Source organism: Nesoenas mayeri (genome assembly GCF_963082525.1).
Source record: "Nesoenas mayeri genome assembly, chromosome: 12".
In the NCBI taxonomy this organism is placed as follows: Eukaryota; Metazoa; Chordata; class Aves; order Columbiformes; family Columbidae; genus Nesoenas; species Nesoenas mayeri.
In genome coordinates this window covers 14,531,695-14,557,821 of record NC_137547.1, presented here as the reverse complement: position 1 = coordinate 14,557,821, position 26,127 = coordinate 14,531,695, and the positions used below count along the sequence as shown (strand labels likewise).

General features: G+C 54.9%; 3 protein-coding genes across 3 annotated transcripts; 1 reads left to right on the top strand and 2 right to left on the bottom strand.

Annotated features, from left to right (window-relative positions):
* The first annotated feature begins 534 nt into the window (after window positions 1-534).
* On the top strand, window positions 535-5,913 carry TMEM208 (transmembrane protein 208). The gene is made up of 6 exons (XM_080352087.1): window positions 535-574; window positions 705-800; window positions 875-934; window positions 1,089-1,225; window positions 4,360-4,444; window positions 5,443-5,913. Exons 1-6 carry the CDS (start codon window positions 569-571, stop codon window positions 5,578-5,580), a joined length of 522 nt encoding a protein of 173 aa, XP_080208213.1. The 5' UTR covers window positions 535-568; the 3' UTR covers window positions 5,581-5,913.
* Window positions 5,914-7,116: 1,203 nt separating this feature from the next.
* MATCAP1 (microtubule associated tyrosine carboxypeptidase 1) lies at window positions 7,117-17,794 on the bottom strand (the record flags this gene model as incomplete). The annotated part of the gene is made up of 6 exons (XM_080351924.1): window positions 7,117-7,281; window positions 7,731-7,828; window positions 8,038-8,343; window positions 8,938-9,070; window positions 14,465-14,608; window positions 17,357-17,794. The coding sequence occupies 6 exons, from the start codon at window positions 17,792-17,794 to the stop codon at window positions 7,117-7,119; spliced, it is 1,284 nt and encodes a 427-aa protein (XP_080208050.1).
* Window positions 17,795-19,160: 1,366 nt separating this feature from the next.
* Window positions 19,161-25,874, bottom strand: LCAT (lecithin-cholesterol acyltransferase; the record flags this gene model as incomplete). Its single annotated transcript, XM_080351884.1, has 6 exons — window positions 19,161-19,783; window positions 21,162-21,386; window positions 21,664-21,759; window positions 22,102-22,217; window positions 22,661-22,817; window positions 25,727-25,874. 6 exons carry the CDS (start codon window positions 25,872-25,874, stop codon window positions 19,161-19,163), a joined length of 1,365 nt encoding a protein of 454 aa, XP_080208010.1.
* Between the last annotated feature and the right edge of the window lie 253 nt (window positions 25,875-26,127).

Here is a 26,127-nt window from a genome sequence, read left to right as displayed (position 1 = left end):
CTGGCACTAACCCATGTCCTTAAGAGCCTCCTCTATGTGTCTTTCAAACCCCTCCAGGGATGGTGACCCCAGCACTGCCCTGGGCAGCCTATGCCAATGCCCAACAACCCTTTACTGCAAGACATTTTTCCTGATATCCAATCTGAACCTTCCCTGGCACAACTTGAGGCCATTTCCTCTCATCATTCATAGCCACAAAGGGCACCAGAAGTGCTGGGCCGCTGCAGGGCAGCGGGACTCAGGAGGGACGGTCGAGCAGCTGCCCCAGAGCCCCCAGGCTGGGTAAGGGCTCAGGGTCCTCTGCGGGGACCCCCGGGGCGGAGAAGACGGGGAAGGGGACTGGGGAGACACCCAGGCCGGGGCAGGGCAGCCAGGAGAACCCCGGGAAGGGGACCGGGGCAGCCAGGAGGAACCCCGGGAAGGGGAGCGGGGCGCCCCCGGGAAGGGGAACGGCGGAACGCCCGCCCAGACCCGCCCCGCCTCAGGTAGGCCCCGCCCTTCCGGCCGTGCCACTTCGGCATGTCACTTCCGGTGGGCGCCGGAAGCGGAGCGCGGAGCCGGCGCGGCCATGGCGGTGAGTGGCGGGGCCGGGGGCGCGGGGCGGGCGAGGCCGCTGGCCGCCTCTCTTGGCTCCGCTGACCGCCTCTCTCGGCTCCGCTGACCGCCCCTCTCGGCTCCGCTGACCGCCTCTCTCGGCTCCGCAGCCCAAGGGGAAGGCGGGCACCAAAGGCAAGAAGCAGATCTTCGAGGAGAACCGGGAGACACTGCGCTTCTACCTCCGCATCATCCTGGGCGCCTCCGTGAGTGCGGCCGGGAGGGCTCGGGGAGGTCCCGGCGGGGCGGGGCTGACAGCCGTGCCGTGCTCTCTCCGCAGGCTGTCTACGCCGTGGTGAACCTGGTGATCTTCTACCCCGCCGCCTCCGCCTGGACGTGGGTGAGCGCCCGGCCCGCTGCGGGCACCGGCTCTGGACCCGGCCGGCGGGAACCCGGGCCCTTTCCTGGTCACTGCGGCGGGCGAGCCCAGCGGGCCCCGCCGCTCTGCCCGGGGGTCGTGGCGTTTGCGGCTGGCAGCTCTTTCCTTGTTGCAGCTGGCGTTCGTCTTCAGCTTGGTGGTCTACGGCACCAGCTACCGGACCATGAACTCCATGGCAAAGCCGTCTTTCACAGACGATGGCAGCCTTGCCGACGGGGGAATTGACCTGAATATGGAGCAGGGGATGGCAGAGTGAGTGTCCACACCTGCACGAGTCCAGGTGAGCAGGACCTGCTGCCTGAGCGTGCACGCAGAGCCAGGAGAAGGCCAGGCCACAGCTCCCACCTTTGCTCACCCACCGGTGAGGGCGTGAGGGGAGCTGGAAGCCTGTTGCCATTTTTTCCGAGAACGTACCTAAGCTGTCATTGTTATCTGCATGCTCAGCCCGATGCGCACTAGTCGAGAGCTGCCACATGGGTCTGTCAGCCTGGAACAGTCACTGTCCCTCGGGCTGGGGTGCATGGGTAGGAGATTCCACGTGGTTTGGTGGAGCAGGTTAGTGAAGGGACAGCACTGACGCTGTGCACGCTTTGGGAACAGAGGAATTTGTATTTTCTTTCCAAGTGCAGGCAGCTCTTGGCAGAGCAGAAGGGCATGTGCTGCCAGCCACCCCATCCGGGCTGCAAACTGCCTTGCACTGTTCCACACACTAAAAATCCTCCCCACTGTCCGAGGTGGTTCCTTTCACTTCCTCAGGTTTTTTGCCTCCTCAGTTTGTGCATTCCCTGTGTCTGTCTGCAGACAGTGCCAAGTGTTTGCCTGTCCAGTGTTTTTGGTGGTGCCGGTGGTGGTTCCTTGGTCAGGGAACAAACAACAGTAATTCTTGCAAAGCGCTTTTAAATAAAATAAGGAGGCAATGGTACAGAAACAGCATTTATTTCTGGGGCTCACTGTTGGAAAACACTAGTTACAGAAAACTTCCTGGCAGTCTTGGACACATCAGGCTTTGCTGTCCGTCCTCCCTGCCCTCTGCCTCCATCTGTTGGCCCAGCCTTTGCTGGGGTTCCACAGCATGTGCTCAGCAAGGTACCAGGGGTCTTTGGCGTACAATTTATGGTTTGACCCCATCTTTCACTTGCTGCCAGGCTTTTGAAGAAAGTCAGTAGGGCCTCTGCATCACGTCAAGTGTTCTAATGCTGAAAGTGCCATGTATTGGTGTATATATTCTTTCTTCACATAAGTCTTATCTCTGCAGCCAGAAGATGCCAGGGGATGTTATCAGCTGGCAGAGTGACTTGTACGTCACAGAACCTGCTGTCTCTGCACAGGATGAGCTCTTATCTGGGGCATTTGTTAGTGGAGTAGTAAATTTTATACCTGCAGCCAGAGTGCCTTAGGTGTCCGGTATGAGGGACAGCCAAGGGACAAGGTGGCCAGGAAGAGAGGAAGTTATTAGTTATTTCTAGTTGTTAGTTACTTCTAGTTAGTTATTTGTAGTTAGTTAGTTATTTCTAGTGCTTCACACTCTCTTCATCCTACAATAACTTCTTTTTCCTGCAGGTCAGCTGAGCATTTTTGTCCCGTTTTGCACTGTTCTGACTCTCCTGAGTAGAACTGGGGGGGATGGAAAATATTTTGGATTCCTTTCTTGTGAAACGCGACATGGGACAGTGCAGTAAGGAAAATACTGAAGTTTGATGTTGTCTGGGGTATCCTCTTAGCTGCGGGAGGTGTGTAGGGCACCGAAGCAGAGTGAGTGCCCTGATAACTGCCCCGTGCACATGTGGGATGGTGCTGTCAAGGGCAGGGACTGACAGGAGCTGGCACAGGGATCCTGCTGACCTGTGGAAAGGTGTCAGGCGCAGCTGTAGCACGGCTGTAGTCCTGCTTGTAGACGTAGAACTTCCCTTGGTGCTGGGGCTCCGAGGTTTTTCTGCCTAAGCGATACGCCCTTGGAGTAAGTTTTATGACACGTTATAATTAACTGATACTTGTTTGAGGCGTGGACTGCATGAAACCCAATGCAGTGTGAAGGCAGAGCTGTAAAAGCAAAACCTGTACAGCTGCAATTCCCATCCTTACTCTGGACCTTTGTACCCGAGCCTGTGCAGAGCTCTCAGTGACCCTGAGAGTCTCATTAGTTTAACCCCATTTGTATGTGAATGCAAAGTGTTAACGAACACTCAGTACTCCTCCCGCTGGCTGCTCAGCATCAGTTTATCAGGTGAAGCCTCTAAATTGCCACTTTGGGGACCAGGAAGCCACTCCAGGCTACCAATTCCTTTCAGAAAGCAGTGGATGTTTTTCTGTCACTCAGCTGACTGTGCCACAAGTCAGTTAGTGCAGGCTGTCATGGAGCTGCTTCTGGACAGCCATGAATCTGACGGCATTTCCCTCGTGCTATCTGTAGCCGAACCAGATGCTGTGTGGTGCTCTGGGGCTGAGGAAAACCAGTCTTGCTGATCCCTGGGAGCACTGGGTTCGGTGGGAGCTCTGCTGTCACCCCTTGGTGATGCATGAGATTTCTGAACCTTGGCTGTTAGTGGAAGACGGTGTGGTGTCTTGAGTTGATGGTGGTGTTTCCAGCCTGAACCAGTTGTTTCTGGTCACTTTGTTTAGTGCAGTGGTGCCCAGAATGAGACAAGCTCTTTCATTACCCTTACGCTGTTTCATCACCACTCCCTCTGCCTCTGTTTTCTCCACCACATTCTCGGATGTGACTTGAATGTTTCTTATTCCAGCAGCTGACAATTTAATGGGAGTGAAGGAGCTGGTGGTTTTCTAACCCATCGTGGCACTCCCCATGGCTTGTGTTGCCAAACCAGCAGCTATTTATGTCTTCTGGGTGTCCGGTCCCACCCGAGGGGGCTGGTTGAGGTTTGGGCAGCTTGTCCCTGTCCATAGTGGCTCTCAGCTCTGCCTCAGGCTGGTGTGGGAGATCCCACAGTTGGAGAATCAGGGCCCGGGGGGGGCTGTCTGGGTGTGCTTGTGCTTGTGGCACCCCAGCCCTTTGGTGACTGTGTGTGTCTGTCAGCTGGTGCAGTGGCACAGGAAGATCCCTGCTTCCCCACTTGCCACCAGCCGTGAGCTTTATAGATAAAGCACAGACTTCGTGCTGTGAGATGTGTTGCATCAGCGGGTGCTGGCACAGGCTGCCTGGGGGGTGGTTTTGCTGCTGATTTCCATCCTCTGGCATTCCTCAGCTTTCTTGGTGTCTGTTCTGACTCTTCCGAGTCTTGCGTGGCAAAGCGCAGCTGCAGGGACAGTCCCTGAGTTGGGGCGGGGGGCTCCCTGGAGGTGCTGCTCATGGGCTGTGTTGGCAGAGGAGCTGGTGTGTTTAGCAGGGGCTGGAATGGAACGTTCATGTTTTGCTTTTCTTCCCTCAGGCATCTCAAGGATGTGATCCTGCTGACAGCCATGGTCCAAGTGCTGAGCTGCTTCTCGCTCTACGTCTGGTACTTCTGGCTCTTGGTAAGCCCCTGCAGTTTTCTTTGTTGTCCCTGTCTTCAGTACTAAGGACATCATTTATCTGTTTCATTTCATAGCATCATGTTTCAGGCCAAAACTGTTTTCTGATATTTTTTTTAATCTCCCTGTCTAATCTTGTTAAAAGTGAGGCCTTACAGGGAAAGAAGTCCTGATCCCTTTGAGTGAACTACACAAAAAATAGGCTGGCCTTGGCCTTTCTGGTCCTGTGAAAGGGCAATGAGAAACTTGAGGCACATCAAAGCCATCTTTGTGTGTGGAGCCTTTTTGTGACTGCGGCAAACAGACCGTGTTTGGTTTTCTCAGTCATTTACCAGCACAAACCAGGCCTGGGAACTGCTGGACACTCTGCCGCTTGGTAGATCAAACACTAAGGGCTTTGATTTCTCCTGAACACACCAGACTTTCTACTCATGAGACATTTGTCATGTGCCTCCAGCTAAAACTGCTTTTTGCAGGAGGACAAAAAAATCTCCAGTTAGTTAAAAAATCCCACAGTTGCTTTGAGTATATCCCAAAAATATATAAAAGGTGATGCTGGGAGCCTAGAAAGTTCTCTCATTTGAGTCCTTCCTCACAAGTTCTTTCTAGCTGACTGGCCAGAGGGCAGCCTGGGCTCTGACTGGCCCCTGGAGACCATCTGGATCACTTGTGATTTTTTAAAATTCAGAAACGTGGGTGTGTTTTCTGAAGGAGGGAGGGGCAGGATGTCTGGGCAGTTGGATCTCTCTGGGTAATTCAGACCTGATGCTGAGATTTCTATAAATGAAGCCTGCGTTCTGTATACATATGAATGTTCCTAATCCATATGAAATCAGGCCATTTATTTTGGATGCCTGCCGCTGCCTTTGATTTCTGCGCAACCTGTGATGCCCCCAATCCAGCCTGTAGAGATACTACAGCTCCCTTGGCTCCCTCAGTAGCACCACCCCTGCCAGAGCTGTCCCGAAAGTGACCGAGTTTGTGCCACGTGTGTTTCGCAGGCTCCGGGGCGTGCGCTTTACCTCCTGTGGGTGAACATCCTGGGGCCCTGGTTTACGGCTGAGTCTTCGCCCGCCAGTCAAGAACCAAATGAGAAGAAGCAACGCCGACAGGAACGCCGCCAGATGAAACGCTTCTAGCCCTGGCTGAGGAGACAGATTAACGCTGTGTCTCATCTCCATGCTGTTATTTCATCAGGGATGCAACTGAAACCAACCCCAAACCATCGCAGTAGCTCTGGTACCCTCTCATTGCTGCCATTCCGCTACAAAGGCCGCAAGAGACTTTCCTTGGTTGGTTCTTGGCGCCAGTCAAGGCCTTGCTCTTTGGGATGATGAGGAGGGTGATGCTGGGATGTGTGTAAATAACCTTTTTAAAGCAGCGCTGTATCACGTTTGAGGTTGGGAGTTGCAATGTTGGAGGAAATAGTACATTAAAGAGCAGAGTCTGACCGTGCTGCAGTGTGTTTGTGCAGGGCTGCTTGCAGAGCGGAGCTGGTAGAAATACCGGCGTGTTCCTGGAGACCTGGACCAGAGGGAAGCAAAATCCCCCAAGACAAGTGGTCTCATCCCTTCCCAAGCTGCTCTGTGCTGCCCTGCCTGCCGCAGCATCTGCCCCCCACTGAGGGGCTGCAGCTGCCCTGCGAGATGAGGAGCGTGTGGCAGCTGGGGGGGCTGAGAATAGGGCAGGCAGCCAACCTCAGAGCTGTTGGAATTGAGCCTGGGCTCTCTGGAGCCACAAATTGGCCTGTGCTACCTCTGCAGGAGCGCAGTGGGGTGAAAGGCAACAGCTACAAGAAGCCAAAACTAAATTGTGCCTTTTTTTTTTCCCTTTTTCTTTTCAATCACCTCTCGCAGCTGGAGTGTCATGACTGCTGCAGAGACCATGTGTCAGAGACCAGGAGCAGCTCGGGGCAGCTTCTGCTTTTACCTACTTTGATTTATTAATGTTGTCCCTGCCCAGCGTGTTGTTTTACACACTCTGGTGACCCCTTCCTGCTCCTGACGCACCAGCTCGGAGCCATGCAGCTCCACTCAGTCGGTGTTCGTGGTGCCAGCCTGGCTTTTGACGCCATCCACAACCTTTTGCCCACACGTTGTTTCCATTACATCACTTTTATTACACACTTTTTCCTAACATCAAGCCCCCTCCCCACACTGCATCCTCCTGTGTGTCAGAGCTGGGCAGAGCAGCCATAGTTGGGGTGCAGAGCAATGGTTAATTGTGGGCAGATATTGAGGAGGGGGGGGAAAGCAGAGATTGGGATTTGGGGAATTAAAGTCCTTCCCCACTCTGCTAGGAGCACCTCATGGCACCCTAAGGACATCCCCCCAAAACTGCAACCCCCCCAGCCCAGCCTTCTGCACCTCTGGGGGACCAGTGCATCTCCCCAGCTCTGCCCTTGCTCCCTCCGAACCCTCTTCTCCAGCTCCCCAAAGCCATGTGGAGCTGCACAGCGGTCCCCAAAATGCGCAGGGGACGGTACGGGGGACACACATTCACACTAACCAGCCCGGCCCTCTTGGCCACGCTACCCTACACATGGTACATGCACAGCGGGCACGGGGCGGGAGGCCCACGCTCTGCCCTCCTCCAGGCTCCAGCCCCAATAAATATCCAATAAATGGCACCAGTTACAGCCTCAGGGCACTGGTTTTGGGGTGCGGGGATGCCCCTCAGTCAGGCAGCAGCTGCTCCAGCTCCTCCTCGTTCAGGCCATTGGTGGTGACGATGTGGTCCAGCTGCTTCATGTATCGCTCCAGGTCCTGCATGAAATGGGGAATGCGTGTCTTCTCCAGGACCCCAAATTTCTTCAGCCGATTCACATCTTCGTAGGAGACCTGATGGGAAGCAGGGAGACAGGAATCAGCATCCCCATCCAGAAATGGGGGGTTTTGGCCCATCCACCCCCTGCCCAAACCCCGCTCCTGCCTGCGGGGAGGTACAGGCAGAGCCACTCAGGGAGGATTTGCAAGGATTTGTGTTTTCAGTCATTTTTCTGTGGCAGTGGTGGCAGGACCAGTGTGGCCAAGGGCCAACAGAACCAAACCCACTGGATTACGCCTCCCCTCACAGGTCTCCCACAGTGGGGGCAGGACTGTCCCGTCCCTCCTCGCATCCCACCCAGCACAGCCTTTCCCTGCTGCACCGAGGCCTCTGAGTGCAGGGACATGCAAAGGACAGACAGGCAACCAGCCAAGGGCTTGTTTTTTGGGAAAAAGTGGGACCAAGGGGGCCCACATGAGCTTTGGGATGGGGTGGAGCTCATCCACCTTCCCCCAGCCCTTACCTTTCCAAGAGCAGCCAGCAGTGGGAAATCAATGGTCTGCCGATGGCGCAGGATGCGGAGAATCCCGTCCAGGTAGACCTGGTCCTTACTGAAACAGCCTGGAAGAGCGGGAGAGGATGGGGAGTGTGAGCCCAGCTCACCCACATCTGCCCACCACAATAACCAAGGCGCTGGTGCTGGATTGGGGTGACGTGAGTGCGCCAGGGCTCAGGTGTTGCTGGTGCCACGGCCAAGACTGTTTTTTCTTTAAAAAAAAGAAAGACATTCCCTTCCAAAACTCGATGTCTCTTCCCTCCCCAAGTGGTACCTGGCTGTGAGGTGTCGGTCTGGCCCCGCTTCGCCCGCACACAGTATTCCCACCGCACACTGGCGTCCTGGACGTACTGCTCCAGGTCCTGGAAGAGGGCAGAGAAGGAGAGGCGGCTGGCGCGCTCGATGGTGTAGTAGAGCAGGGCTGCCCGCCAGAGGAAGGGCTGCTTGCGGAACAGGACGCTGTGCAGGCTGGCCAAGCCTTCCTCGGTGGGGTTGGCGGGCTTCAGGCTGTACTGCTTGCGGCCCTCGGAGCTGTGCCAGGGCTGGCGGGTGTTGTTCACCCCCCGGATGTAGTGGGTGCCTGGGGAGGGGGGATGGGAGCGAGCACTGTCAGCTGCAACCTCCAAAAAGCTCAAACCTCACCCCTCCCTGTGTCCCTGCGGTTGGGGCTGAGACCCAGCACCCACGGGTGCCAGCTCCAGCCTCAGCTTGAGATGCTGCCATGGGGTATGGTGACTCCACCACTGCCCTGGGCAGCCTGTTCCAGTGCCTGACAACCCCTTCTAGGAAGAAATTTTTCCTAATATCCAATCTAAACCTCCCCTCGTGCAACTTAAGGCCATTTCCTTTTGTCCTATCCCTTGTTACTTGGGAGAAGAGACCAACACCCTCCATGCTACAACCTCCTTGGAGGTCTTTAAAAGACACAGAGATGAGGCTCTTAGGGATGTGGTTTAATGAAAGAGCTAGGTTAACGGTTGGACTTGATCATCTTGAGGGCCTCGTCCATCCAAAATTATCCTATGACTCTGACATCTGCTTGCCCTAGTGCCCAGGTACATGGCTGGCTGCCCAACACCCCCTGCCCCACGTGCAGAGAGGGATCCAGGCAGCCTCAGCCCCTTCCCAAACCTGCCCAGGCGCACCCTCCGCGATGCCTCCTTGCCCCGCTGACCTATCTCGTGGCGCAGCATCCCCTCCAGCCAGTGCTGCCGGGCTCCGGCCAGGTTGATGGCCAGCGTTGGCCGGCTGTCCTCCACCATCATCACCGCCTGGGACAGGAGGTCGTCGGTGAGCTGCACCACCACCTGCCGAGGAAAAGGAGGGAAATGGCATCAGTGCTGCTGCAGAATTAGATGATCCATGAGGCCTTGGCTCTAAGTAGAGGCTGAGATGGTGGTGGACAGTCAGAAAAAGCCACGGAGGCCATGGGTGGCACCATCACCACCCTGTGCTCCCCAGAGAAAGCACAGGCAGCAGCAGCAGGCAGGAGGGCACTGCCAGTGCTGAGGGGGGACGGAGAGGAAACGGATGATCCCATGAGGGGGATAAAATAACTTCTTTAACCTTTTTACAGCCAGCAAACCTGAGCAGGCACCATGGTGGGGAGTAGGCAGCTCCTGAGCAGCCTGGCTCCAGCATCTCCCCATTCTTCACCAGCTCTTTCCCATGGTCTCCCCATGATTTTATGGCCACACATGACGGGCATCCTCTGGAGACCTGCCTGGTCCCACTCCTGCATCCCCACTAGTGTGTGATAGCGCAGTAAATTCAGTCATCAAATCAGCCCCACTGTAAACAAACAACAGCGCCCACTTCATTGCGGGTCCAGCCTCTAGACCCCCCAATAAACATCCCACAAGGGAACCAAGGCTCTCACTCCATTTTCATGGACTCACCTGTGGATTCTCCCTTTCAAGGCTCCAAAACGAGAGCAGCAAGGATGGATCCATGCCAACTCACCCTCGCATACCGGCCACGATTCACAACAGGGACGGGCAACACACGCGCAGGACTGGAGAACATCTTCATACAGGAAAAAAACATCTATTTTGGGCAACGTGGCTATTGCAAGTGCTGGAGCCAAGACAGCTGCTCTACGTTAACGTGAATTAACGTGGCAGCCAAGCAGCATTTTCTGGCCATCCGACTTCAGACCTGTAGCGACTTGGAGTCGCAGCATTGCTGGAGGAAACACGTGGCTCTGCTGCATCCCCGGGAGCTCTTGCATCCAAGGTTCAGCCACAGCAATACTTGGGACCTTCAGGCACATAACAATTTTAACTCAAACCCCTTCCCCCGTGTACATATGAACACTAAAACCCATCTATTATTTCACAGCTGGCAGTTTTCAGGATGAAAACTTGCACACACATTACTATGTGGCAATTCTTTTATTTAAAAAAAGGAGAGGAGACCGAACAAGTTTGCTTTAATACAGATTTATTATTGTGCAAAGCTGTCTCTTAAAGCCGTAAGTGCAACACAACAGAGCAGAATCTACAACTAGGCAGGTGAACAGCACAGAAACACTGACAGCGCAATTACTTACCCGGATTAAAACACACTAGCGTGAAATAGAATCCCTGTAACTCCGAGAAAAGACTTGCCAGTTCACTTCTGACTTGTGTACATCTCTCATAAGCAAATCAAAATAAATAACAGTTGCAGTTTCGCTGCCCTCTGCCATGTCCAGCCATGGACATGGTGACCTGGGACAAACTGAGGTAGGGAACTGATCCAGACTAAAACTGATTTTATGCTTTAGAGTTAGTTTCAAGCAAGGTTCTACACATGGGTTAGGGCAATCCCAAGCACAAATACAAGCTGAGCATAGAACGGTTGAGAGGAGCCCTGGAGAGAAGGTTGATGAGAAGCTCAACACAACCCAGCAATGTGGGCTTGCAGCCCAGAAAACCAGCTGTGCCCTGGGCTGCATCCAAAGGAGCGTGGCCAGCAGGTTGCGGGAGGTGATTCTGCCCCCCTGCTCCACTCTAGTGAGACCCCACCTGTAGTGCTGGATCCAGCTCTGGGGTCCTCAGCACAAGAAGGACATGAACCTGTTGGAGAGGGCCCATGGGAGGGGCAAGAAGGTGATCAGAGGGCTGGAGCAACTCTGCTTCATGGCAGACATGCTGAGAGAGTTGGTGTTGTTCAGCCTGGAGGAGGCTCTGGGGAGCCTTATAACAGCCTTCCAGTACCTAAAGGGGACCTACAAGAAAGCCGGAGCGGGACTTTTTACCAGGGCATGTAGCGACAGGACAAGGGGTAATGGCTTTAAACTGAAAGAGGGGAGATTTGGATTAGATACAAGGAAGAAATTCTTCTCCATGAGGTGGTGAGGCCCTGGCACAGGCTGCCCAGAGAAGCCGTGGATGCCCCATCCCTGAGAGTGTCCAAGGTCAGGCTGGACGGGGCTCTGAGCAACCTGCTGTAGCGGCAGGTGTCCCTGCCCAAGGCAGGGGGGTTGGAACCTGGGCTGGCATTCCTGTCCAGAGAAGGATGAAGCCACAGCATTAATGATCCACTCACACAATTCACTGTGAGCATCCAACAAGTCCAGCCCAATTGTGCAAAGACAGTCCCTCAATCATCATCATGCCTGAACAGAAGGCAGACAGAACAGTCCAAACCCAAATCCTTTTATTTTTTTCCTATGTGATATCACCACGTGTGGGGTGAGAAAAGACAAATGCAGCAAACAGCTGGAAAACAAGAGGCAGCCAAGGATGCAGAGGATGCAGTGCTTGGCACTGAAACGGGCTGTTGCACAAGCCCTTTGTAGGTAAGGCAGCAAGAGCTGAAGATCGAAGCATTGCCTGGCATATGGCGTTTGGAGAAAGATTAAAGGACATGGAAAAAATCAGTTTGCAATAAGCTGGGACACTGAACATGGAGGGGAGGGCGCAGCTGAAATAACCAGTCTGTGTTTTCAAGAATGATGGAAAACTCCAAGGAAGAACAACCCAGAACCTTCAGAGGAAGAACTGAGTCAGATGGAGCTCTGCTGACTTCTTCTCCTCTCTCATAGTGAAGAGAGGGTAAAGGCAACACAGTAACAACAACACTCACCTCAATTACATGGAGTAGAAATTATTTTTCCCTGTACAAGAGCTCGATGGCATCAAGCAAAACAATTAGGAAGCAGATTTGGGACAAAGAAGCATCAGCAAGTGGTACAACCTGCCACGTGAGGTTTGCGATGGTTCATGGTCAGGTAGGCAAATTAAAGGCAGGAGTTTTGCAGACAGAAACGCACCATGACTTGGGAAGACACCACGGCCTGGAGAGAAATTCTCTCCTTCTAAGCAGGATCCCCAGCACATCCTTGTGGTCCATGAAGCTTCTGCTCAGCTTTTGTGGATGCAATGATGGAGAAAGAGCCCCAGGAACCAAGGGATGACTGCTGGCACCACTGGGGCAGAGGCTCCTGCCTCTCCCCAGCTCCCCGTCTGTCTGCTCAGGACCTCGCACGCCAAGAAAGCACCGGCACTGAGCAGCTCCAGGGTGGAGAGGCACCACCGACGGGATCCCAGGAGATGCCAGCTAGCGCCGTTTAGGCTAACAACATTTTACAACCCCAGGGGCTTCCATGCAGCACTTACCAACAGGACTGAGAGCTCCTTTGCTGCAAGCTGGGAGCTCGCCAAAATCCGTATGGAGACCTCTGAGCTCCGGCAGCGTCATCTCCATCCTGAGCCAGAAGAAAAAGCGCAAAAGCTTCAGGATCTTCAGCTCAGACCGCAACAAAGCAGCTTTTCAAGACGCAAAGTTAATTATAGTGCAAACACTTACCCACAAGCGCGCCGCCCGCGGTGCCGGGAAGCGGGATCCTGCCTTTGCGGATGGGCGCTGGGGACAAAGGGCAGCTGCCTGCAGTGACCGCCACCGGCCTGGCCACGCTGCCCGCGGGCAGCACAAGCGGCTGCCACGTCGATGGGTCGGTCTCCTGGCTAACACCACCCTCTGCGGCACAGTTTCTTCCTTTTTTTACCTTTTTTTTTGTTTGCTTGCTTGCTTGTTTGTTTTAGGAAAGCCATCATAATTAATACATAACAGGGAAACGAACGGCACAGCAGCACAGACAGGGCACAGCAGGTGAAAGTCAGGAATTGCAGATACAGGTGCAGGCAGAGAGACACACGTCTGAAACCACCCACTCCCCCGACAGCTCGTTGTTGTATTATCAGCGATGCAGAAGTTTCAGCAAGTTTTTTGTCCTGTACGTGGAACAAGCTTTGCCGACATCGCTGTAGCAGGTGGCAACAAACAAACAAATGCTTTTAAAAGCGGTTATCAAAAGTTTTATCTAAAAGAGCTATGTATCTCACACTCCGATGTGTAAACATATTTGCTGAACCTTGCGTTCCCTTGAGCAAAGGGGAAAAACTGCCCAGGGCTGGAAGAAAGCCAGTTGTATGCCAATATGTAAGAAAAAAAGATGGCTTTCTGCCCAGACAGAGCTCAATTCCAGTTTAGATTAACAGAGAAGAGAAAAATAACTGAATTTAAGGAATAAAAATCAAGAGATAGACCACAACTAGCAAGTCCTAAGTGTGTGCCTGTAAGTGTGACTGGCCAGCTGCTCCGCTGGGTATTGGGACTGGTTCTGGGTACTAAAAGGAAGCTAAATTATAGCAAGAGCTCTGCAGAGATCCTTTCTGACCCAAGCAAAGGCTTAGGAGGAGCAAAGTGCCAAATCCACATCCCAGGGACTCCTCTGGGAGGGATCATGACAAACCAAAGCAGGAACGTCGCCTGGCCAGGCAGGATCTGAGGGAACCGGTCGCTCCTGCAGGCATGAAATGTGCTGGGTACCACTGAGCAAGCTGATGCTTCAGAGAGATACTTGTGAATATCCCTGTTTGGGGATGGAGGTGAAAAATCAGGGCCAGGAGAAATCATCTGGCCAAGAGGCAGCAGCGAGGAAGCTCCCCCGGCGCTGCGTGGCCACCTGCTCTGCAGCCAACAGCCGGAGGCAGCCCCCTGAGCCAAAAAACCCAACGCCAGGTCCAGAAATCCTTCTCACTGCTTGCACAGAGGACAGTGGAAGCGTTTTGCCCACACATTGCTGGCATGAAGAGGAAAAAAAAACCCCCTTAACCAAAGGTGCGGGACATCCCACATCGGGTGCTGTTCGGGGCACAGAGGGATTAAGATTAAGAGATTACGAGCTCCCCCTCCACCTCCATCCCGCATTGCTGCCATCGTATCTTAACCACATAGTTCCCAGCCTTAAAACACGAGCTTGGGGTTTCAAAGAGCCATAACCCGGCACATCCCACAGGACAACAGGAAATCTCTGCCCTTGACTTTGCCTTTGGACATATGAGCACAGGCAGCTGTTGGAGACATCTGTCATACCATGGCTAACAGCAGCAACTGAAGCCTCATGCACACAGCAAAAGGCTCCCTGCATGACCACATGGACAAGCAGTAGCTCCTCTCTCTCTTTCTCTCAAGCATAAAAAGGAGATATACACTGAAAAAAACACAAGGGAAACTGGTGAGGAACCAGCACTCACATCCTAACACTGGGACACAGCAAGTGCAGCCAAACCAGAGATGAAAGGAGACCATGGCTCAGAGTAGTAAAGTTTCCTATTTGTACCCAAAACAGTTCTTAATCTGAGTCCTTTTTATCAGAAAATAAATATTTTGCAGCTGTATTTTACAAGAGATAAAACAGGGACACAGATTACCTCTCCCACGCAGCCTTCCTTCTGCATGTACTTTCGGATCACAGACCAGATCTGGCACTTGCTCAGCAGCCTCCCGCCCGTGGCGACTTCGAAGCTCTCGTAGGTCCCGTACTTCTCCAGGACAGTACGAATGATCCGGATCGCCTGTCGCACGCAGAAATGAAACACGAGTGCTGACACCCTTCCCACTTATAAACACATCCTCAAAGAAAACTCAGCGGAGATAATCACTGGTAAAGCAAGACATGGTTTTGCGATATTTAAAAGAACAAGGGGACTGAGCCAGCTGGAGGTGGCCACCAGGACAGATGGATATGTAACGCACTGTGTCTTCCCAGGAGGAGCTGTGCGGGGCTTTTTGTGTTGTTGTTTTTTAGGAGGTTTTTTGCCTTCTTTGTTTGTTTGTTTTGTTTGGGTTTTTTTGTTTTGTTTGCTGACCAATCAGGATTGTTTTTGCAGTGCCACAAGGTACCTCCTGCTGACAGTGGCAGAAAAAGGACCATTTCTTGCTCTCTCCTCCCAGGGGACCTAAAGCGTTGAGCCAAGACAAACCCAGCACAGCTGGTGCCCAGGAGTGGGATGACCAAAGGACACGCTCCCTGATGACCTCCAGCACATGTCCCAGCGAGTAAAATTCCGAAGATACCAAGTTTAGTTTCCTGAGAGGCTGCTGAGCATCCCCGAGCAGCCTGAAATCATGCACCCACCATATGCAGAGGGATAACAAATCCTCCAGCCCCAGCTCCGCAAGATGTTCCCTTAACAAATAGGGGATGTGATCGGTATGATGAGCCTCCATAGGGCTAGAAGAATCCTTTAGTTAATTTTATACCAAAAAAAATAAGCCCCCAAGCATGTGGAAAGCAGCTGGTGGAGCAGCAAACTGGAAGCGGGGAGGTCGTGTTGGTTTATCTGCTCTTGTCCAAGGATGCTGGCTTAGCAAAATACCTCCATGATTAATGCATGCTTTTAAAATAAAACCAGTTTATTGTTAATAGTTGGCAAGGAAAAAGTTTCACAAAACAAAAGAGACTGGAAGGAGGTTACTGCAGGGCACAAGAAAACGAACAGTGACACAAATTCCATCCCATTGCACTGTCACTGAAGAACTAGGAAACACTGGTAGAAGCACTCAACACTTGCAAACAGTTTTAGGATCCACGATGAGACGATTCACACTGCTTGCGAACACTTAATTTCATTCATTCAAGATAATGCGCAGAAAAAATAATCTCAATTATTCATTTTTTACTATATTGTAAGTCAACTGTGCCAAAGGCGAAAGCAAGTGGGGAAATAGCTCTGGACAACTCATTCTAGCGCATTATTCGGAGAATGACACACACTTAAATGTGGAAAGAAAACATTGAAAAGCCAGCAAGGTCCTTCCAGAGGTCAGACAGTCTCCCCTGCAACAGCATTGCTGGCACCAGTTTATCTGGGGCAGAGGTACGGCAGGCACTGGAAATGACTAACTGCTCAGAAAGCTGTTTACAAAAAGAGCCTGAATCATCTGGATAATAATTCGTGCAGAGATATAGAAAGTAATGCAAGAATAAGTAAACATTCACAGAACAGTAAGTCGGCAAAGAAGCTGTTATTTGAAATAGCAGGTGGAAGCTCCCAACTAGGAATAGACGCCTCTGGTGTGCACATCTGAATTTATTGTGAGAGTTATTCATCTGCTGCCTCAGACACAGCGAGAAGGGTCCCTGTGGCACAAAGGATGCTCTTGCCAGAGGCGGGATGCTCAACCTGAGGAGCAAACTGGTTTTGGGGAATCACCAGCCTCCTGGCTCCAAACCCAGAGCAAAGGGTCGGAACATTCCGGTCCTGCCAGGCTCTGCCTGTGCCCAGGAAAGGCTCGTTTGCAGGCAGAGCATCAGGCAGCTCCTGACTGTTTCCTCCTGTTCGAGCAGCCGGGTGCTGTTTGCTCACTGCCCTCCATACATTGTTATTACCCGTGCCAGAGAGCAAGTTGGAAATATGGCAGTAGAGTATGAGTGATGGAAACAGTTAAGTAAAATAACACCGACTCCTTAAGCATAGCCTACACCAACTATTATAATTACTGACCACATTAGCTGATGGTTAAGGATGCTGCCACACCAGACAACCTTTAGGCCTCCCAGAAAACAAGTCAGACTTAACCACCAGCACATTCAGACTAATGTCCATTTCCCATGCTGTCATCCACTCACTTCAGCTCCTTGTCTGCTATTTCTACAGCAACAAGTGCAAAAAAAATGATGGCAAGGTGTCCCTGATGGAGCACCAGCTCCCAGCCACCGCTGTGCATCTGTGAGCAAGTGCTAGTCTGAGGCTGGAAGCATCACTCAGCACCAGTATGACCATCTCCCACATCAACCACGTACTGGTCCTGTGAGCAGAACAGGAAACTAAAGAATTTAAGAAAGAACAGGGTGAGGGTGCTGAAGGCAGAATACAAAAGATGTCGAGTGGAGCAAGAGTAGCCCGGCAGCACAAGTCGAGAAGGAAAACAGGCCAGGGGGCTTCATGTGGACCATGGACCAGCTCCTGGCTGGCCCGACCTGGGAACGGCCCCACCATGGTGCACCCCTGGGACACCAAGCCGGTGACACTGTCCCACGTGAGGACACCCACAGTTTTGCACCCGCCGCGTTATTGTCCTCACGGGCTGGGAGGAAGGTGGGGAGGAGGTGGTCAGGGGTCCTCCAGCTCCGCCTCCTCCCAGGCCGAGCATCCCTTCGAGAACTGCCCTGACGCGCATCCCTCGCCCGAGCGCAGCGGGCAGCGGTACCGGCAGCGGAATCAATCACGGCACCGGCCGCTGCCCGCCCCCCGCCCGCCGCGCAGGCAGGCGGCCACACCCAGGAGCGGGCAGCGCGTGACCCACCGGCCCCGCCTCACCTGAGCAACGAAGCGATCGGAGGCGGCTCCGTACTTATCCAGCACGGCGGCGGGCACCGGCTCGGCGTACTCGAACTGCGGGTCGTAGGCGAAGCTGGCGCGGAAGAATCGCTCCCGTTCCGCCTCCACGTTCCGGGGCCGCAGCGCCACGAGCAGGCAGGGGCTCCGCCGCCCGCCGCCGCCCTCGTCCCCGCCTCGTCCCCGCGCGATGTGGGGCAGGGAGGCGGCGGCGCGCATCCCCCCGCGCCCCCCCGCGCTTTCGCTCCGCCGCATCCCGGCGCCGGTTTCCGACAGGCGCCGGGTTCCCCGCGGGCAACGGGGCGCGGGTCCCGGTGCCGGTGGGGACGGGCAGGAGCAGAGCGGCGGCCCATGGCGGTGGGGCAGGCGCGGGGCGGCGCTGGCCCCCAGCCCCCCGGCCGCCCCCGGGTCCAGCACCATGGCCTCCAGCGCGGCGCCGGCACGTGGGCTGCGCCGGGGCGACCCTCGCGCTACCGGCCCCGGGCACGCGCCGCCCCCCGCCAATCGGCGCCGCGCCCTGCGAGCCAGAGCCAATGGGAGAGGAGTGTTTAGGGAGAGCCCCGCCCTTTTCTCCGGCGGTCGTGTTGCGCCCCGCCCCGCGCCGAGCGTGTGCTGCCGGCGGTGCGGAGCGGCGGGGGCGGAGCGGAGCGGAGCGATCCGTAACGGCGGCCCGGGGCACCCCGGGCTGTGTCGGCGGCCCCGGTTGCATCCCCAGCCGCGCTCGCATCTCCGGTCCCAATTGCATCACCAGTCCCGGTTGCATCGCCAATCTCATCTGCATCACCAGCCCCTGCTCCATTACCAGCCCTGATTGCATTGCTGCTTCAGTTGCATCGCCAACCCCAGCTATGCCACTGATCCTGGTTGTGTGGCCAGTCCCAGGTGCAGTGCCAAACCCGGTTGCGTTGCCATCCCAGTTGCTTTGCCAGCCCCAGTTGCATCACCAAGGCAGTTGCACCACCGAGCTGACTGCATCACTAGGCACAGTTGTGTCACCAGCCCCAGCTGCATTGCCACCCTGGTTGTGTCACCAACCCCAATCACATTGTCACACTGATGGTGTTGCCAGCACCAGTCACATCACCAGCTCCAGTTACATTGCCAACTCCAGTTGCATTGCCAACCTCAGTTGCATCACCAAGCATGTGGTTTTTCCCAAAGCCTTGGCTCCTGGGGTGCAGCTGGGACCCCAGTTTTTGGTTTGGGCTGGCTTTACTGATCCTCTGCACAGGGACAAGACAGGCTCAGCACTCAGAAGCAAAGTGTGTTTATTATTTTGTAAATCTGCTGATTTCTAGTTGGTCTTGCCTGGGGAGCCTCACTTGCTGCCTGCCTGCTGGTGTCTGGCAGAAGTGCTCTTGCAAGCCATACCTGCCATGCCATTCCCATGCCACCCCCATGAGCACCCCGGTAAGTGAGAGCCTGCACTCGTTACACAAGTTTCTCTGTCCCAAGTGAGCAGAGGCTGCAGCACCGCAGCCTCCACAGCCTAAACACATACCTAAACATGGCTTACTAGCAAGGAGGGCTTGCATGTATGCCGGAATTTGCAAGTGTGATGTTAATGAGCTAGCAGCGCGGTTAATTATCCACCCGCTAGTGGGAAGTGACAAGCCTCTGAAGTATAATGAATTGCTGTTCCCAAAAGAAAAATCAATCAGAGTGGAAGTGGGTGCCAGCCCATCCACCTGAGCTCTTGCTCCTTTTCCTTCCATACTCAGCTCCAAGTCCTTCATGGCAGTTTGTTGTGGATACCAGCATGGAGGGAAGGTGGCCCTCATTCCTTTCAGTTCTTTTTGGGCTCTCTAAGGACTTTTCGTCCAGGTAGGGTCTTTCCCCGCTTCCCTGCCTCTGGGCTGGATCTCATCTGCTGCAGCTCCCGCTGCTCCTGTGGGCTCCCCAGCAGGATTTCGTTGATGGAACTGAGTGTCAGGTTGCTGAAGACCATGTTGAGGTGATCGATGCCTCGCAGCTCCTGGACATGCACCTTTTGCTTTTGCTGATTGCGCCATCGCTTGCACAACTCCGAACTGCGTGTGCTGACAGTGTCATCCCCATCGCCATAAATCATGTCCACAGGGTCCTCGTAAGGGAAATGCTCGTCGTATATGTAAGTCTCCACAGTGGGGTAACCCGTGCCATAGAGGCAATATGTGTCCACCCCAGGAGGGGGTAAGTCCTTCAGCAAGTCCTTCATGTCCTCCCACATGTACCAGCCATCCTCCAAGTTGACATCGGTGAAGAAGCGCTGGTAGTCCCGGTAGGTGTAGTTGTAGGAGGGTGTGGAGATGAAAACGTGGGTCTCGGGCCAGGCCAGGCTTGTTGGGAACATCCAGGGGCTAGTGGTGGTCATGCGCTGCTCTTCACGGAGCTTGATGTTGGACATGAGTGGGATACCCTGATTGTCACCTGCAGGACACACAGGCGGTCATCAGAAACAGCACCAAAACGTACCCTCACAAATGGCTGCACGGGGATCAGCCCATCCAGCAGTGGCTCCCAGCTGTTTCTGGGGTCTGGTTCAACCTCAGATCTTTGCTTACCCCTGCCCTGCCTGCATCTTCTCACCCCTTTGGCTGCAGATATCCAGAGCAACCTTCCAAACTCTTCTCTTCAGTATCATATCTCTAGCTGCTAGAAGGGGTGAGTGTGGACAAACCTGGATGTGTGATCGTCCTGACCAACCCCGCCCTGGACTTTCTCTGCAACCCCAGCAACTCCACACCCTGCAGGGACAGGAGGGAGCTGAGCCCACTGAGGGTGCTGATAACAGGTGGCCAACCCACGTGTTCCCTGCAAGCCTTGGCATTTTTAGTCTGTCTGGAGTTCTAAGACCACACAATGACCTCAGGTTACCTTAAAAATGTCTCTGGCCCTTGTAGTAACAAAGAAAAATATGAGGAGGTGACCTAAGGGTGATGATGCAAGGGGCCAGCTGTTAAACTCTTCAAGCACATGATTTTAATTTCATGCATTTTTGGAGGCTCAGCTTGTGACTTGTAGATATTCTGGGCTGTCAGCATTAGGCAAGTGACTGTGGCTTTCTGGGCTGCGAAGAGACTAAAGAGGAACTTGGATGAAAGAAGATTAAAGCCTGAAGACCACAGAGTTTGTGGGGGATGGGCTTTTAGATGTAGACACATCCAAGCAAGTGACGCAGGAGAGCATGAGTGTCCCTTGGGTGGCCTCTACGTCCTCTGCTGCAGAAGGGCTGTGTGATTTGGAGTGAAGGTCCAGCAGCCTGCATGGATGGAGGTGATGCAGGTGTCTGGAGAGGCAGTGAGAAGGGGGTGAGCATGCTCCAAACCTCTTCCCTGGCCCCAAGATTTTTGGTTGAGCCCTTTTCTAGTCCAGTATGGGTGTTGCAGTATAGGTGCACCCTAGCCCAGGAGTCAACTCTGGGCATGGTGCAGGCTGTGCTGCAGGCTGTCTGATGAGAGCTGGTGTGGAGGAAGGGGGATGGCCAGGCTGCAGGTGGACTTTTCTGGCAGCAGTTTTCCAGACACACAAGCCCATCAACCCCAATCATAGAAACCAGAGCATGTTCTGGGTCACTCTCCTGCTGCTGGGGCTGTGGCAGGAACCTCCATGGTGCTTTCTGCACCACCGGCTGCAGTGGGATGTAGTAGCATCAGCACCAGAGCATGAAAGCTGCCCCCACAGACCCCTCATTTGTCTGTCCCCCACCTCTTCCACCACCACGTCCTGTCCCTGCCCACCACCACTCTTCCATTTCTCCAGGAGGGAGAGAAAGCAAAGAGCTGGTTCCACACAAGGGGTCACCCACCAGATGCCAGGACACGCAGGGGCTTGACGGCCCCTCCCCAGGGAGCACCCAGGGAGATGAAACCCCCAATGTACTGATCTTTCCAGGCTTGCGTCTGCTGTAGCAAGAAGTAGAGGACGTTCAGGTTGCCCATGCTGTGCCCGATGAGGAAGATGCGTCGCTGGTACTCATCGTGCATCTCCTCGATCAGTGCCTTCAGGTTCTGGAAATATTCAGGCTGCTCCTCTGTGGACAAGAGGGACACCAGGTCTTGGCCATCTCACTCATGGGTGCAGAGCTCCAGGGCTGACTCTTTGAGCCCTGACCAGAGAGAGCTGTGGGTGCAGAGGCCACAAGTGCCACCATGCATTCACATGAGAGCACCATGAATGGCTGAGTTACTGCCAACATGGGCAACTGTCCCTGTCCAGGGGTTCCTCTACACCATCTGGCTCACCCACCCCATGAGAGCCATCCTGCTTCCCTCCCTGTGTGGTGGTCTGGCCACAAACCCCAAACTTACGGGGCCCAACCCTCCAGTCGTAGGGGGCTGCACGAACTGTCTGATCCCTCACGTAGCCGTTGTTCACCAGGTTCTGCACCAGGGTGTGCAGGTAACCTACGGGCAGAGAGAACAGGCAGGAATTAGGTCTGTGGTCTTCTCCTGTCAACCTTTTTCCACCCTGGTCCTGATCATGGTCACAATGTCCTGTGGTAAGCCCTGTCACTTGGTGGGTCCAGCCAGAGGTAACATCTCCATGCATCCCATATGTACCGGGGTCAAGGATAGGGTGGTTCCTGCTGGCACTCGAATGGAGCGTGTCCCTGAGGTCAACGTCCTTCACTCACAGGTGACCTGGGCTCTCCACAGAACTGGTTTCCCCTGGAGACATGGGAACCCCTCTCCACTTGCAGGGAGCCCGTGGGCTACCTGGACATCCCACCTCTCTTCTCCTCTCACCTGCCAGCTTGCTCTGATCCAGGTATTCCACGGAATAGGTCTTGCCGAAGCCAGGCACGCGGATGTGCACCCCGGGGGCATTGGACATTTTCCGAGAGGTTCGGTTGTAAACTACCCTGTGGAGACAGGGCAGAAAGTAGGAGAAGAGCCATGTCCCCAGGGGATGAGGTGGAGATCACAGGGCGGCAGCCTGGATCTTGGTGGCTGTTTCTAAGGCTTGTGTGGGTGAGGAGGTGGACTGGTGCCAAGCCAGCATTGCCCAGCATCTCAGGGCAGGAGGCTCTGATGGGCTGTGGCAGTCCCCTCATCCTGCTGCCCTGGGCAGGGTGGCAGCTTCTCCAGTGGGTGCTGAGGACAGGCTGGCTGGCACGACCACATGGCAGGGACACAGGAAAAGGATGGGCACTCAGAATAGGAACCATCCAGAATGTGTTCCCAAACAGTTCCCTGGTGTTCCTGTGGTTTTCCACGTGTACTGGGTCATGGCCGGGGGGGAGGAGAGGGGGAGGGAGATCCCTGGTAGGTCATTTCCCTGGGGAGCTCCTGGTGTGAGTGGTACCTCGTGTTATCGATCCAGCAGTCAACTCCCACTGGCAGGAAGGTGTTGAGGTTGAGCCAGATGGTGAAATAGTCCTCTGTTTTGCGGTAGCACATCCAGTTCACCACATCTGGCTTGTCCAGCTTCGCTTCCAGCTGGTTCCCGAGGCAACCAGGCACTGGTGGCACCACAGAAGGAGAGCAGAGCCAGTTACAGACCCCATCCCACTGGCCCAGGGCTTCCTCCAGCCCCTCAAGCAGGGCTCCCCTGGGGTTAGTGACACCAGGGGACCTGCTAGAAGAGCATCCCTGGAGAACAGCCTGGGAGCTGAGACGCAAGGTGAGCACGGAAGCAGAGATACAAATGCACCCTCGAGGATCCCCAAGCTGCCTTTCCCACAGGGTGATCTCCAGAGGTGCCACCCTCAGCCCAAACCTGCCCATCCCCACCAGCACAAAGGATCCCAGATTATTCCCCCTGCCTGGCTGGGTTTCCATCCGTGCCTGGCTGCAGCCTGGGGAAAGGAGTCAGTGCTGCTGGGGGCTGCCCCCAGCTCTACCGCACCCCCAGCATCTTGTCCTGGGGTGGCAGGACAGCTCAGGGATGCACAGAGTCCCCAGGGAGATGAAAGTCACCCCAGTGCTGGCACCCAAGGCCCGTGTGCTGTTTTCCTGAACTTTAAACCCTCAGCACACACTCAACAAGGCCTCTGAAATGGCTTGGAGCTGAGCGGAACCGTACCCCGTGAGAATTCAGTGCAAATAGTTTGTACAGTAAACACAGCGTGGTTTTAAGCAATTTCACTGTCTGTCACGTGTGACCTGGGCTCCTGTGATGGAGGGTAGCCATCCTCTGGGATTTCTGGCAGGGATGGGACACTCATCCCAGTGCCACCCTGGTACGTGTGCCTGTGCCAGGGGCAGATGCTGGGGAGAGCATTCCCAGCTAGTGTGCAGGAAATGCCAGCTCCTGGTGCCAATGCTGACCCCAAAGGCGAGGACAAGAGGTGAAGAGACTGCAGGGGACAGTGGCTGTGAGACTGGTAGGATGGGAGCACTGGGTGATGAAGCCTGTAGCCCCAGTGAGTCCAGGGGCTGGCTTGAGGTGCATAAATGGGGACAACGTGGAGCTTTAGTGCCGCTGCAGGCACTGTCTACTATGTGGCTTGTCACATGTCACACATAAGCTGCTTCCCTCAAGGACACCACAAGCTGTGTTGTGTCCTGTAGTCCCTATAGGTGCCTGTGCTGCTCTGGGACCCAGAGATGGGCTCTGCTGTGGGTGTGGGACCCGGAGATGGGCTCTGCTGTGGCTGTGAGACCCCACAGGTACAGCAGGGTGGGAGCCACACTGCCTGGGGCAGGGGATGAAGGATGCACATGAGGAGCACTTTTGACCTGAGAAGGATGACCCCATTTTCCCTTGTCCACACCAACCACAGGTGTCCCTGCACCCTGGGGTCCATGGCATTTGGGGGAGCCACAGCACTGTCCCCATTGCATACATTGCATACCCCCATCCCACCCACCACAGCACCAGCTCCTGCAGTATGGCAGGGTCACAGCTGTAGCCTCCAAAAGCCTCATCCCATGCAAGAGGTGAAGGGAATGTAGTGGTTGCCTCCCTCAACCTGCTTCACAGCTTCCTCACCTCTGTGCCATCTCCCCAAGGATACAGGGAGTGTCTAATCCTGCCTTCAAAACACCTTATTGAGGATCAGACCAGTGGACCCAGGCACGGAGTGGGCAGAGATGACCTCCCCAGCCAACAAGAAGAGTGAGACCATGAGCTGCTCTATTGGCTCCTGGGGATGCCAGGGCAGCTGAGAGTGCTGGTGCCTGGCTGGACCCCGCGGCACAGCCAACAGCCCCGGCATACAGCCCTGAGCTCTGCCTCCTCTTCCAGAGGACATTAGGTAATTATTAAGGGAGTTCCTGTGGAGGCAGAGCGGTTATCGGTGTCCCAAGGGCACTGGGGGTTTCCAGAACGCCCGGCCCAAGGGGATGGGCTACATGCGGATGCTGAGCGGCACATGGGGCAGACGGATCCAACTGGGTGTGGGACAGAGGCTGATGCTGGTACTGGGGCATGGGGAGATGTTCCAACCATTACAGGTCATCCTGAGAAAAGGCACCCAGTGACAGCCACTTGCGCCTTCTGGCCACCAGCATGGCCAAGCAGGACCTGCCACAGGGCACTACAGCTCTAGACGTGTCCCCTGCTCTTTGATGCCTCTGGGGAGGGAGTTGGCGGGATCAGCCCTTGGCATTGCAACAGGGATGTTTTGCTTTTTCTCTTCTCTTTTTAAAGGGGAAATGGCTTAATTAAAAAAAAAAAAAAAAAAAAAGAGAAGAAAAAAAAGGAGGAAAAACCCAGCTCTGCTCAGCAGAGGTCTCATGGCAAAACCCCAGCTTGAGTCCTCAGTGATGGCACAGGGACAAAGGAACATAGGAGCCGTGCAGGATGGTGGCTGCTGCTTCCACCTCCATGAGATAATGCCCCAACCTCTCCTTTCCCTGCCCTGAGCACCTCTGCCAAAGGCTCTCTCTCCTCTGTGCCATCCCCCAGGCAGGGCAGATGTTTGGTGGGATGTGAGATGGACGTCCCACTGCAGCAGCAGAGGATGACTTAACCATCACCAGGGAGTGGCAGAAGACACAGGGCAGGGTGGGCTTTGGGGGACCAAGGACGGGGTGGTGAGTGCTGGCCCATGGCACTGTGAGCAGCAGCCATGGGAAGAGGCAGACGAGGATGCTCTGCAGCCCCTGTCCCTCTGCCAGCAGAGCACCCCCTGAACCGAGCAAGCCCTAAAACACCCTTTGGGCCAGCTATGAGATACTAGAACCCCATTTGCTTTCTGGCATGCCCAGCCTGTCCCCCCAGTTCTGAACAGCTGTGGCCAAGCATCACCAGCCCTGCATCCCCAACCTGGTTGATGGGAGGGAACCTGGGAGCCATGTGCAACCCCTGGGTTGATGGCTCCAACTGCAGACTGCAAAGGGCCACCTCAGCCAAGGGTCACCGAGGGCACGGCACCTGGGGGACCCACCCGTACCCTGCACGGTGCCATTGCTGGCGTCACCTTACCGAGTACCACAGGCGGCGTGCTGTTGGTCGGGGGAGCTTCTGGGGTGCTGGTGGGTGGAAAGAGGACGTTGAAGAGCCAGAACTGGGACGTGGGCTGCAGGAGCAGCAACAGCGTCAGCAACACAACCCCGGTGCCGCTGCTCCCCATGGCAAGCTCGGCCAGGATCTTCCGAACGTCTCCAAGCAAAACAGCCTTTTATATTTTTTTACGCAAGTCCAGCCAAAGAGGCACCCGGGCTGCAGGGGAGGGGAGAGCTGCAAGGGGCTGGCCGTGATGGGGAGGAGGGACGGGGAGGGACGAAGGACTGGCCTTGGGGACATGCCATGCCCTGCAGTGCCCCGGGCCTCTCTGCACACCAAGAGCCCTGCCCGGGCCAGCCAGCAGAGTGGGAATATAATCT

Excerpts from the sequence above, each read along its gene's own strand:
- TMEM208 (XM_080352087.1), top strand. Across the intron at positions 935-1,088 it reads CCGCCTCCGCCTGGACGTGG|CTGGCGTTCGTCTTCAGCTT; the intron begins GTGAGCGCCCGG and ends TCCTTGTTGCAG. Across the intron at positions 4,445-5,442 it reads TCTGGTACTTCTGGCTCTTG|GCTCCGGGGCGTGCGCTTTA; the intron begins GTAAGCCCCTGC and ends TGTGTTTCGCAG.